We start from the raw sequence: 13,889 nt of genomic DNA on the forward strand, positions 1-13,889 counted from the left end.
TTTAATTTTCTGTTATGGAGGAAAGGTAAAAGATAATTAGTTTACTGACATCTGTTCCTGGGTAATTCCAGTTGATGGTCACGACTTCATTATCCATTACCACACAAGTCACCTGAATGCTCTCTCCCACTTTAACTACTGTTTTAGCAGCTTCGATTTCAACTTTTAGATCCTTAGCCACTGAAATATGAACACAAAAAAATATTATTAAATCTCATCTCAGTGAGAACAGATTTAAAATACTTTTTTTTAGAAGTGGAAAGAATTTAAGTTCCATTTTTTAAAAAAGATTATGCTTGTTATTTGTAATAAAGTTGAACAAAATTCAATAATTTATGAATTTACTAAATAGAGAAAAAGTTATCATCAAAAGAATTATCAGAAAGAATACAAACTTTTCAGTATTAGACTAAAATGAGACCTAAAATATTAAATGTTATTTGATACTCTGGCACATCCCCAATTATACAAAAGGAAATAATGACTAGTCATAAATTTCATGATTTGTGCTGGTTGATCATTATTGAATTATACAGGTAAAATTGTTATGTATAATTAAAAATGTTGTACTAAATCAGTGCAATTTTTAAATTGATTTTAATTTTTAAATTTAAATTAAATTACATTTAGACAGTAACAAGCCCGTTCAACCCATGAGCCTGTGCCACTCAATTACACCTAAATGGCCTACACCCCATTACATTTTGAACAGTGGAAAGAAACTGGAGCATCCAGCAGAAATTCATACAGGTTACAGGGAGAAGGTACAAACTCCTTACAGACAGCACCAAATTCAAACCAGGGTTGATTCTGTTGTAACAGCATTGTGCTAACCACTAAGTTATCCATGCCACCCTGTCTTTTAAAAAATTTAAATTGTTTTCATCTTTCAAAGGTCAAGTAAACAAAAAATAAGACGTTAATTACTACCTTTAATTGCCTTGAAATTTAGTCACATGAGAAACATTTTATTTTCTCATTAAGCTTTCATACAATTATTCATAGATATAATGTACTGGAAATATATGCTTTCACCCTACAACCTGGACTGGATACCTAAAGCTCAGAAAATGAGATTCTTTAACTTGCATTGATCTAGTGAAACACAGCATCAAGTGTTGCCATACCTTTAAATGTATAAACAATATACTCCTCTGATCTGTGCTCCATGCCATTTATTGTTGTGATGCAGACATATATTCCTTCCTTGAAGAGTCCTCTGAATCCTTCTTTATTATTATAGTTAACAGAGATCATCTTCTCAGTGTTAAGATACCTCAGGGTGACGTGCATGTCTGGATTGGATACTCGACACGGAATCACAGCAACTTCGCCCTCTGCTACTATCACTACGTTTTCAAAATGCATATGTGGGATAAAAGTATATTCAGGATCTGTAAAAAGAAAAAGCCAAAGTATTGAACAATAACGCCACTTCAACAATATTTGAAAAAAAAATTTCAAGCTCTGCAGTAAACTATCTGGAATATATTTTCCAGGATATCAAATAATTGTAGTGATAGAGTGCTAGTGTCCTCCTGACCACTAGAAGGAGTCATAGGCTAGATTGTTACAGTTCAGTTGGATTCAAGCTGGATGTCTCCATGCAGTTTTGAGTTTGTCCTGTAGCTAATAAAGTATAGTTCTTATAAAAGAATCCATGTTTCTTTATTGCAATAAAAGAAACATCACATGATACCAGGAGTGGAAGAAACACCAGCAGTGTGCAGAGTGTGTATCAGTCATTATCAGCAGAAGTATGGAGAGTGTAAAGTCTCCTGACACTGTAAATTGGACTGGAAATATCAGCCATGAGTGGAGGTTGTTCAAACTAAGAATCATGCTGTGCCTGCACTCATTAGCAAACCTGATGCATGGAAGCTTGTACTGCTACTTATCGTGTTGGGATATCATACACTAAAGATTTTAAATACATTTGTTTTTGCCAAGGCAGAAGACCAGTGAAAGTTCAACAAGGTTATCAAACAGTGTTTACCAAACAAAAATGAAACTTTCAAGAAGTATGTGCTTCACTTGTGCACACAGCTGGAGGGAGTTGATAATTTTTTAATGGACTTGAAATTAAAAGCAAGAACATGCAATTTTGGATTGCTGCAAGATTCAATTATCCATGATCAAATTGCATTCAGGATTAGTTATAAGTAAATGAGAGATAGGTTGCTGTAAGAGTCAGTGCTTACCTTAGCTGGAGCTGTGAAGATATGCCACACCAGTGAATTAGCTCTGCAGCATGCAAAAAGGTTCGGTGAGAGTGCAAAAGCCAGAGAAAATGAAGGCATAACCACAGCCAGAATGTGTGTCCACACACATAAACATAAAAAATGAGATTTAAGAAACAACAAAAATAAGATGTTCAATTGCAAACTATATGGCACTCAACATGCACCAAAACAATGCCCCACCTATATAAAGTTTGTAATAAGTGAAAAGGGCAGAATCACTATGCATAGCAATGTTTTTTCCAAAGGAAAGTAAAAGTGTACAGACTATAAAACACACCACAGAAGAAACTGCTCTCAGTGGTCAAGGTAGTGCAGAAAGACTATAAAACAACAAAAACTGAACACCCAAGCATGACAGAGCTGAGCATGAGAAGTTGAGCATAGAACAAATATTCCTTTCAAGCTGGACACAGGGGCAAAGGTCAATTTGATCTGTGAGCACGACATAAGGGCAATGAAGATAAAGCCATACATTGAGGGTGGCCAAACATCCAGGTTTAGGCTGGTCAATCCGGCTTTTGAACGCTCTGTCATCCATCTGGTGACACCTCAAACCAGGCAGAAAGGGCAAGGGAGGGGGCACTTACTTTATTAAATGCAGCGTCCAAGGGTGCATTTAAAACTTTTTAAGTTTTAAATTAAACAGAAAACATTCTTTAGTATACTGCTATATTTCACACAAGATCTGGACTATGGTATACCCTTCTGCTGCAATGCATAAGAGAACAACATTTAAAAACTGGAATGCAAACACCCATGTTTCTTCTAGCATGCATGCACAAGTGCTGGCTGGCATAGGATGAATTGGACTATTGGGGCTGGCCAGCACATGTGCGGTGGATTTGTTTACTGGGGCCAGTTGATATGCGCACAGGGGGCCCGCAGACGGGGGGATCACATCATTCTGGTGTGATCATCAGCGCTTCAATGTTGAGTGGAGTAGTGACGGGCTTTGAAGGAGGGTGAGTGAAGCTCCATATTCATTTCCTTCAGTTCTTTATTTATGGAATATGCAGAATGATAAATCATTGAATAGAAAAAAGGGTTCTACCAGAAAATCACAGATTTATGTTCACATGGCTAGGTTGTTGCTGGATTTATATAGGCAAAAAAAAAAGTTTCATGCTAGAATTTAAATTTAATACAATAATTAAGGTGATCATCTGCTTGTATTTCTGTTTTTGCACTATGGTTTATATTTTATTTAATTTTTTTTAAACTATGAATGTATGTGTGTGTGTGTGTATATATGGTAACCTATGACCATGTCCTCAGGACCGGCATCAATGGGGGGGGGGGGGGGGGGAGTGGCATTTGTGGGCATGGCCTCCCAAATGAGTTATTGTGCACCCCCTACTTACAGCACTAGCATCACTAGCTTCAGCACACGACATAACCACGGCCCCTCTCGCCACCACTGAGAGTTTTCAAACATCAGTTTGTGTCCCCCTGCTGTTATATTAATGCCACCTATTAGACGGCTCTGACACCAACCCTACATATTCTCCTTTTTGAAAATTTGGAAATGGTGACCCTACATACATCCATGCAAATCTTGTACAGCTTAAAGCCTATAATGGACAGAGCATTGACATGAAAGGCACATGTAAACTTAAGATGAAAGTTAAAGGTAAGGAGCACCACCTCAGGTTCGCAGTAGTCCCAGGTGGACATGAATCACTGCTTGGTGACAAAGCATGCAAAAACTTAAGCCTAGTCCAGGGGGTGTACCACATTAACAGCGCCAATGCACGGAATGGCGTAGAGGAAATATTGGATCAATTTCCAGACATCTTTATGGGGTTTTGAAGTTCCACCATTCACCTATAAGATACAGTTAAAGGAGAATACACAGCCCTGAGGTTGTTCCAGTGCCACTAAAAAAGGTCAAGCAGGAACTTGATGAATTACATCATTAGGGGTCATAAATAAAGTGGAGGAGCCGACCGAATGGGTGAATTTAATGGTATGTGGCAAGAAGAAGAACAGTGACCTATGCGTGTGTATGGACCCAAAAGCCTTAAATGCCAGTATAAAGAGGGAACATTATCACGTTCCAACGAGGGATGAAATTACAAGTGAGATGGCCAGTGCAAAGTTTTCCACTAAATTGGATGCATCCCAGGGCTTTTGGCAAATAAAACTGCACAAAGATAGCATAAAATATTGTACATTTAATACACCATTTGGGCAATACTCTGAGGATGTCTTTTGGAATTTCCTCAGCTCCGAAAGTGTTCCACAGGACAATGGAGCAGTTCATAGAAGGCATAAATGGGGTACATGTGTACACGGTTGACATGATCCTGTGGGGATCCACATAAGAATAACACAACGCCAGTGCTACAACTCATCCAGAAGTATCGATTAAAGTTAAACAGAGAAAAATGTCATTTTGGAATCACCTGACTGGGAGATAAACTGTCAGAGGCAGGTATGGAGCCAGACAAGAGCAAGGTGAAAGCAATTTTAGAGATGCCCAGACACACTGACAAAAATGTGTATTGAAAGTGCTGGCAATGATCAATTTTTTTTGGTAAATTCATACCAAACCTGTCTTCCAAAACAATATACCTAAGGAAGTTGTTACAGGACAAATGTAAATTCAAGTGGACAGACAACCACAAGGAAGAATGGGGATGACTGAAGACCATTTTAACTACAGAACCAGTACTTTTGACATTCTTTGATGCATCCAGAAGGACGAAAATATCTACAGATGCTTTAAAAGATGGAATAAGTGCCGTACTACTTCAGGATGTGGGAGAAGATTAGAGGCCAGTAGAGCACACATCAAGGATGATGATTACATTTGAAAGTCGATATGCACAGATAAAGAAAGAGTGTCTGGGTCTGATCTATGAAATTCTACAGTTATGTGCATGGTCTACCAATATTCATGGCAGAGACAGACAACGTCATTAATAGCAATAATCAAGAAAAATTTCAGTGAAATGTCATCAAGAATCCAAAGATTGATGATGAAGCTACAACGTTATGACTTTGAATTGGTGTATACACCAGGGAAACTTATTGTGCTGGCTGATGGAGAGTGAATGATGGAGAGTGAAGCACACAATGAGAGTTCCACAGAGACAGTTGTGAATCTCCACCTGAATCTGCTCACTGAATCTCTCCCTGTGCCTGACATGAAATCCAAGCAGATGGCAGCTGAAACAGAAAAGGACAGAGTTCTACAGAAGGTCATCCAAAATCTGAATGAAGGATGGCCTAGAGAAGAATGTCCACCATACTACAACATCAGAGCTGAGCTGAGTGTTGTCAATGGGCTTCTACTCAAACAGAGCAGAATTATAATTCTTCAATCACTGCAACCAGAGTTGCTGAAAAGGGTGCACGAGGGGAACCTTGGAATGGAAAATCGTAAGAGGAGGGCCAGAACTACTGTTTATTGGCCAGGAATAAATGCTGACATTTGACAGGATGATTTCCAGCTGTGACACCTGTTTGAAACATCATGAAAAGCAGGCAAAGGAACCCATGATAATAACTGATGTACCATCAGAACCATGGTAGAAAATTGGGACTGATCAGCTCCGCATAGATGGAAACGATTATTTGCTGGTTATTGATTATCTATTGAATTATCCAGAGATTATGCTGCTTGTGTGATCAAATATATGAAATTGATTTTTACAAGACATGGAATTCCTCAAATTGTCTACAGTGACAATGGACCATGATCCAGATGTAGAGAATTCCAGAAGTTTGCAGGAGAGTATTTAGATCGATTGAGTTTCAGAGCTTCACCACCTGAGCATGAGAGTCTCATGGGAGGTAAACCACACACAACAATTCCCTACTCTACAGACCCAAACAGGAACAGAGATGTCAAAGATATTGAATGGAAACAAAAGCATCTGCAATGGAGACAAGTCAGAAAGAAGTTTAGGGCCATTGGCATAACATAACACAGAGATAACAGCACCTGAGACAAAAAGGCTACTGTTCTAGATGAAGTAAATCCAAGATCCTACACTGTCAGAACAGAGGATGGTCAAACTCTGAGGAGGAATCAAAAGAGCCTGCTGAAAATGCAAGAGACATTTAAGGAACAGGCAAATGCAGAAGATCCAGCCTGCACATCCACAGAGGAAACACTACCAGTGGTAGACAGTCATGGACCAGCAGAGCTAACACAAGCCCCTGTGTTAAAAAGATCTACACGCATTATCAAAGTGCCTGACAGACTGAAACTCTAAAAGAAAAAGAACTGCAAATTTTTAAAAAGTTTGTGATGCTGATGTTGTATTTATGTTGGTGTTGAACTTTAAAATGAAATGAGTACTATATTAGTGTGTCACATTGTTAAATATCTCAAGGAAAAGGGAATGTAGCTAATGAGTGCTAGTGTCCTCCTGACCATTAGAGGAAGTTGGATACTAGTTTCTTGCAGTGCTGTTAGATTCAAGATGGATGCCTCCACACAGTCTTATGTACGTTAGCTAATAAAGTATAGTTGTTTTAAAATAACCCAAGTTTCTTTATTACAATAAAAAGAAAGATCACAATAGCCACATCAAAAGGTTCTGTGGAACTCTTGATACTGGAGACTGTTATAATTTCACATTGATTTTTACTGTTCTCTCTGGTTGATTCACATGCTTTAACCTTCCTTCCATTAAGACAAGAATATGGGTGTTTAATTTTTCAATTACAGCTTTTGTGTTATGTCTGCTTTCCAGTTAAAGGCCTTGGCTGAAGTAAATCCATCTTTATTCAACTCAATATGAACTTTTGATTATAAAGGCACACCAGCACTGGATCAAGAATACACCCCCGTGGCTTCGGTTAGAGCTATAATTTCAGAAAACTAGCTGCTCACTGCGTAGCAACTAGACAATCATAAACATCAACTTATTTTTCTTGGTTTGAATAATTTTTTTGGTTTGAATGATTTTCTTGGTTTGAATGATTTTCAGCTGCTCTCAGCCAATTTGCCATAAAGGAAAAAGCGATATCACCCAACTTGCCACTCATATTTTAGATTCAATAACCCAAGCATCAGAACATTTTGGAAAGCTTTTCTTGTCTTCCAGGTGAAGGGGTCAGAGCTAATTAACAAACTATCTGTGAAAAATGCGTCAATCTAATTGGATTTTGAAAAATATAAGAATAAAGGAGAACATCTCAAATCCCTCCATCCCTTTAAAGCTACTGTTGGAACTTTGAACTGTAGTTTACATATTTTTAATTAATCTTGAATATGTAAACTTTAGATGTGTAAAGATTGAATCTACCCAGGAGGGGAACTGTCCTTATATTTAAACAATACTGCCTTTTTATTCTGCACCAGTCACTGGGCCTTCATATACAACTGCTGTATATGTATGTCCAGTGAGGCAGGTGGGCCTGTTGTCACTAGGAGTCATGTTAGCTGCCATTAATCACAGTATTGGGGTGGTGCTGCATAAGGAATTAGCATGCATGACATGATTGGTAAAGTATTTGGGAAGAATGGTAGGGATTAAATATTGTGTAATTTAAAGCACAACTACAAAGATGTGGCTACTTATGCACAGTGGGATTAGACATCATTGTCACTGCTGGCAATAAAGGATTAGTTTTTGTGGCCATTTGTCAATTTGTGGCTTGGGTGAAATGGGAAAGGCAGATTTTTTAAAAAACACAGATAATAAAGATTGGAATCTGTGATTTAATGTCCTCTTGTGTCTCATTAATGTGCATATGATGAATCTTTCTTTGGCTTGGCTTCGCGGACGAAGATTTATGGAGGGGGTAAAAAGTCCACGTCAGCTGCAGGCTCGTTTGTGGCTGACCAGTCCGATGCGGGACAGGCAGACACGATTGCAGCGGTTGCAAGGGAAAATTGGTTGGTTGGGGTTGGGTGTTGGGTTTTTCCTCCTTTGCCTTTTGTCAGTGAGGTGGGCTCTGCGGTCTTCTTCAAAGGAGGCTGCTGCCCGCCAAACTGTGAGGCGCCAAGATGCACGGTTTGAGGCGTTATCAGCCCACTGGCGGTGGTCAATGTGGCAGGCACCAAGAGATTTCTTTAGGCAGTCCTTGTACCTTTTCTTTGGTGCACCTCTGTCACGGTGGCCAGTGGAGAGCTCGCCATATAATACGATCTTGGGAAGGCGATGGTCCTCCATTCTGGAGACGTGACCCATCCAGCGCAGCTGGATCTTCAGCAGCGTGGACTCGATGCTGTCGACCTCTGCCATCTCGAGTACCTCGACGTTAGGGGTGTGAGCGCTCCAATGGATGTTGAGGATGGAGCGGAGACAACGCTGGTGGAAGCGTTCTAGGAGCCGTAGGTGGTGCCGGTAGAGGACCCATGATTCGGAGCCGAACAGGAGTGTGGGTATGACAACGGCTCTGTATACGCTTATCTTTGTGAGGTTTTTCAGTTGGTTGTTTTTCCAGACTCTTTTGTGTAGTCTTCCAAAGGCGCTATTTGCCTTGGCGAGTCTGTTGTCTATCATCAGATGCAAGGATATGGAACAGCAAATAACATATACAGCATCTAAGTGCAACCAGCCCTCTAAACAAAGGGAATTTATGTTCATGATTATGCTTTATGCCTCATGCTTTACTTTGAGGTTAGATGTGAAGGAAGCAGAACTCTACAATGGTTACATTACTAATTGTGGTGACCCTTCACAGCCACCCTCCATAAAACTGCAACAGACACATTTTGGACTTCCAGAAGACAATGAAAAATGTTGTTAAGTCATCAGCTTCCCTATATCTGTGCTGCTTTCCTTTGATATCATTAACAAAATGCTTATGGCACCTTTGCCCTTTCGTAATATTGAATCCTTGCAATTGGATAGCTTCTCTAAACTCAAGGGAGATATCATCTGTTAAACTTTATCCCAGAAAAGTTTAAATTTAAAGAGAAGAAAGGAGGAGAAACTTTCAGTGGAGAATAAAACAATTATTATTCCTAGAGCAAGTACAGCAAGCATAACTTTCTGAGCCAAATGTATCTGGAGACTAAACCTAAAACTGCAAAAGGCAGTCAGATGGCTAGTACTGTATAAGCAACACAAAGGGTAGACATCAGAAATTCCCTTGACAGCTCAGGTAGTAAATGAAATGCCAAATGTGGAACTCAGCCAAAAAGTGTCAACTTCAACTTTCAGTCTGTGCAGAAGATTGCTGAACTCAGCCAAGCTGCTACAGTTATTGGCTATGCCCAGGCTGATGAGGCAAAGCAGAATGCCAACCCAAGTTCCTGACTGTGATCCAATACATGGTTAATGTAGTCATGAGGTGTGGTCATATTGGATCTTGGCCATCACGAGAGTTGATAGACTGCCACACTCTCACTGTGGGCCCACACTTTATCTACAAAGCTGAGGTATCAAAGAGTAATACCACTGTAAGCAAAAATCAGTCACAACATAATAAAAATTGAAGCCATTAGGAGTTAATCTCACACCTATCCACGCACCTGGAACAAAAACATAGATACCCCGACCTTCAATGTCATCATTGATATCGAGATGAAGTGCTGGGTAGTAGCAGATGTACATCCCAGTGTGGATTCCTGTTGCTTTCTGGATCTCAAGTGTTTGTACAAAACTTCTGCTGTTGTTGTTTTCATTTTTTTTATTGACATTCTCTTTAAACTCATAAAACGGCGTCTCCCAATCCACTTCATTCTTCCCCGAGCACTTCAGGCTGAACGTTGAATGCAGAGAAACTCTTATTTCATCCTCATTGGGGGAAACATCTGGTAACTTTTGGCAACAAGCCAGTTGGGGCCCTAAATGCAGGCAAAAGAATAATGATCATTATTCACAAAGCAAAAAGTATCCTTTCCTTGTTCCATGATTCTCTGTCATAGTTGATGACTTCAAGTTCATTACAAGAAAAATTAAATGCAAAGTGAACACTGGAACCTTCAAATGAGATATAATTATTGACACTGCTCCCAGAAATATAATAATAAAGATCATAATTTGTGAATTAAATAACTGTTACATCATCTTTGCAGAATGCTGAATGTGTTTTACACCTTTTCATTTTATGGAATCTGTGACTAGCTCTCACCACCTAAATGGAGGGACAATTGCTTTGGTTCCAGGCTGCTATTTCTCAATTTGTGTATCATCCTTCAAGACAAGTTCTCCACCAGCATGAACATGTGCCTCACATCTACCTCAGTGCCTGACCCAAAGTGGAACATCACCCAGGCATGCCATGAATAGCTTTCCAAACCACCACTAACCTGTGACAGTACCAATATGTCACGGCACCAGATTACAAAGAATAATTTAATTTTAAATTTATTTTTTTACATTTTAGAGTAACTAATTTCACTAAGGAAAAGCAAATACTGAAACAAAACAAGCTACAAAGACACAGACTATTTTCAAAATAAGTGTACTGAGTGCAAAATGTCATATTATTTTTCTTCTTTATCTAAATGGATGCAAGTATGTTCGCTATTTCCTAACATGCAATCTGGGCCCCTATGTCTGAAGCACTATGAATGCATTGGGAAAATTAAATCATTTTTGTATGTTCTGATAAGAGGAACATACTAAATAAGACTAACATCCACAATGATTAGAAGTACATCACTATTGTCTGGGTGAAGATCCTTCTAATATTCTCCGTACTCCATTCAATTCCTCTTTAGTCCTTTGCAATTATCCGTGCATTGCTTTCTACATCACGTGACTCAGTCAAGTTATCAATCATCTGGTGATTTCAAGCATTAAATTACAGAATTAATTTTCCATTTAAATGTGCCTTTGCAGTGACTCTTGCTGAGAACCATACGCTATCTAGTGTGTGAATAATAGAAGTTTGGCATTTCTTGGCAGGAAAAAAAAGGAAAGCTGCAAGTACACAGTTATTTTGACATTGTACACATCCCTCCCCCACCTTCTGCTGACTATCTCCCACCCCCAGTCATTACCAGATGAGGGGATCAATCAGTGACACATGATGTCATGAGCAATGGTCTCAATTCCTGAAATTTGGTCTTTTTTTTAGACCCTAGCCATGTTCCCAACAAAAAGAACAAAGGTGATAAAATCTGCAGCAAGGTGGTTGGCAACTCACTTATTTCGCAGATATTTATTCTGACTCAAGCAACAAGTAACAAATCCCTTTCATGCTAAGATTTTCATCACCAGATTAATATTTTCAGTGGTATTATAAAGAAAAAGCATTTAAGGAATTTTAGCTTAGAGTTACCTTTGAAGACTCCCAGGAAGAAGCAATCCGCAATCAAGAATATCTTCCAAAATATTCCCATGTTTGTAGAAAATTACTGAAAAGAGAAAGTCTGCACATTATTAAAGCAAGTTTAAAGTAGTTTCTAACTATGTATAAGATGTGTTCAATGCTGTCGAGTCCACGCTGCTGAAGATCCAGCTGCGCTGGGTGGGTCACGTCTCCAGAATGGAGGACCATCGCCTTCCCAAGATCGTGTTATATGGCGAGCTCTCCACTGGCCACCGTGACAGAGGTGCACCAAAGAAGAGGTACAAGGACTGCCTAAAGAAATCTCTTGGTGCCTGCCACATTGACCACCGCCAGTGGGCTGATATCGCCTCAAACCGTGCATCTTGGCGCCTCACAGTTCGGCGGGCAGCAACCTCCTTTGAAGAAGACCGCAGAGCCCACCTCACTGACAAAAGACAAAGGAGGAAAAACCCAACACCCAACCCCAACCAACCAATTTTCCCCTGCAACCGTGTCTGCCTGTCCCGCATCGGACTTGTCAGCCACAATCGAGCCTGCAGCTGACGTGGACTTTTACCCCCTCCATAAATCTTCGTCCGCGAAGCCAAGCCAAAGAAGAGAAGAATATGATGTGTTACTTCTCTTCACCATCCATCCACTTAAGAACCTGTGTTTGGCTGCATGAGTTCCCTATCCCATATCACAACCATCTGAGGTGCTGCCATTTACTTGATATGGTTATCTACTAATAGAAAAGCATTAGATATGCAGAGATTTTATATTTTTTTTCTCTTTCAATCAATTCTCTTTTCCATTTCTTTTTCCCTTTCTGTATTTAGTTTGACTCTTATTCGCCGTACCTTCCTTTCTGATGCTCACGGGGCTTCTTCCTCTACTCTTAAATGTCATTGATTTATGAGGTCCCAAATGCCCCACTGGGATTGCTGTGTCATCAGTAGATTGCACTTCTGCTGATGAGCAGTGCAATTATAAGAGATGCCCACCACAAAATGCATCGCTCCAGAAATTACTGAAATGATCAGTTTGCGATTGCAGCAATTAGATTCTAAGAAGATAGGAGAATCTTTAACTCACTAAACTTTATGAACATGTGAGAGGGTGTTGAGAAATTATTTATCTGTCTGGCTATATGAAAACAGTTTGCACTGACATCTTTACCTTTTTAAATTATGGCCTCAACTTTCATCGTCATGCACTGATTTGGTCTTTTGCCTCCAATCAAATCTGATTGCATTGGAACACCGCAGTCTGATTTGATACTCTTAACACTACAGACATGAAAATCAAAGGGAGAACTGCCCATTCCAAGCAATCCTTCAATCAGGAGCTCCGCTGTAGGGATTTTAAACACTGCAGCTGGCAAAGATTGTATACCTTCTGCGGCCATGGTTTGAAAACTAAATAAACTCCTTTGATCAGTTTCACAAGGTGACTCGTTCTTTTTCTCACACCCACACCCTCCATCCACAGTGCCAAGAACACCCACATTCCTAGCGGATGCCAGTGTAGACTTTCAGAGCTGGATTGTTATTCTTTAGCATTCCATGTCGATCATTCACCTGGTCTGATGGCATTTTACTGTACACATTTTTGTGTTTTCTCTCTCCAGCTCCCTGCTTCTCAATATGCACATTTCCAATGCAGATTAGTATCATCCCCAACTCTGAAATTCTGAACTAAAAATTGATAGCAGAGTGCAGCACACAAAAGCATATAAAAACAAATTTGGCTTTTCAGCATGTCCTTCCTATGTTTTGTTTTACTTCTTCCTGCAACCACAAGACTCCACCATTTGCAGACTATGATGTCAATGCTGGCTAAGCCTGCATTGGTTGTAGCCTGCTATAGGGACTAGTGAGGCATGGTCATTTCTTCCCAAGGGCATTCCTCTACGCAGATTTAATAAGTGCAACATTGCACTGCATCCAATGATCAGCTTCGATCGGCAATTAATTTTAACTTGTTTTCCCAATTTCCAGAGTTGAGCTGATTTTACTCTGGTCACATTTTGATAGGCTTGAAATCCAGGGAGACCACAAGTTATATGAACTAAAATCTTTAAAAATGGTACTGAAGCTTATAGTTCTTTTAAGAAGTGAATGAGTGGGAAGATCAAAAGTAAAATCATGGGTGATAATAAATTTTACAGATCTCTGACTGATCTCAGAGGTGCAACTCTGGATACCCATGCTTTAGAAATGATATCAGGACCTTGCCACACTATAAATAATTGCAGCGATTAATGATTTTTGAGAAGGAATAAAACAGGAGGATGTGGAATCAACCTCCTTGGAACAGAACAAATTAAAGTGAAGTGTTATGGTGATATTGAAAGAGTATGTAAAATAAATTGTTTCTGTGTTGAGTTCATCAATATCCAACCAAAAATTTAAAACAATTAACAATGAAATAGAGAAATAGGGGGAACATTTTCTCATA

General features: G+C 39.4%; 1 protein-coding gene across 2 annotated transcripts in view; it reads right to left on the bottom strand.

Moving 5' to 3' along the window:
- The window catches only part of pdgfra (platelet-derived growth factor receptor, alpha polypeptide), a 65,136-nt gene that overhangs the window by 40,021 nt on the left and 11,226 nt on the right, over positions 1–13,889 (bottom strand). For both annotated transcript variants that reach the window (XM_069924657.1, XM_069924656.1), the window contains exons 2-5: positions 11,439–11,514; positions 9,682–9,996; positions 1,128–1,394; positions 50–180 (exon numbers count right to left, since the gene is read on the bottom strand). In XM_069924657.1, coding sequence (XP_069780758.1) covers positions 50–180; positions 1,128–1,394; positions 9,682–9,996; positions 11,439–11,499 — 774 coding nt within the window. In that variant the 5' untranslated portion in view covers positions 11,500–11,514. The remainder of the gene's footprint in view (positions 1–49; positions 181–1,127; positions 1,395–9,681; positions 9,997–11,438; positions 11,515–13,889) is intronic.

The sequence above is a fragment of the Narcine bancroftii genome, chromosome 3, assembly GCF_036971445.1.
Source record: "Narcine bancroftii isolate sNarBan1 chromosome 3, sNarBan1.hap1, whole genome shotgun sequence".
Lineage (NCBI taxonomy): Eukaryota > Metazoa > Chordata > Chondrichthyes > Torpediniformes > Narcinidae > Narcine > Narcine bancroftii.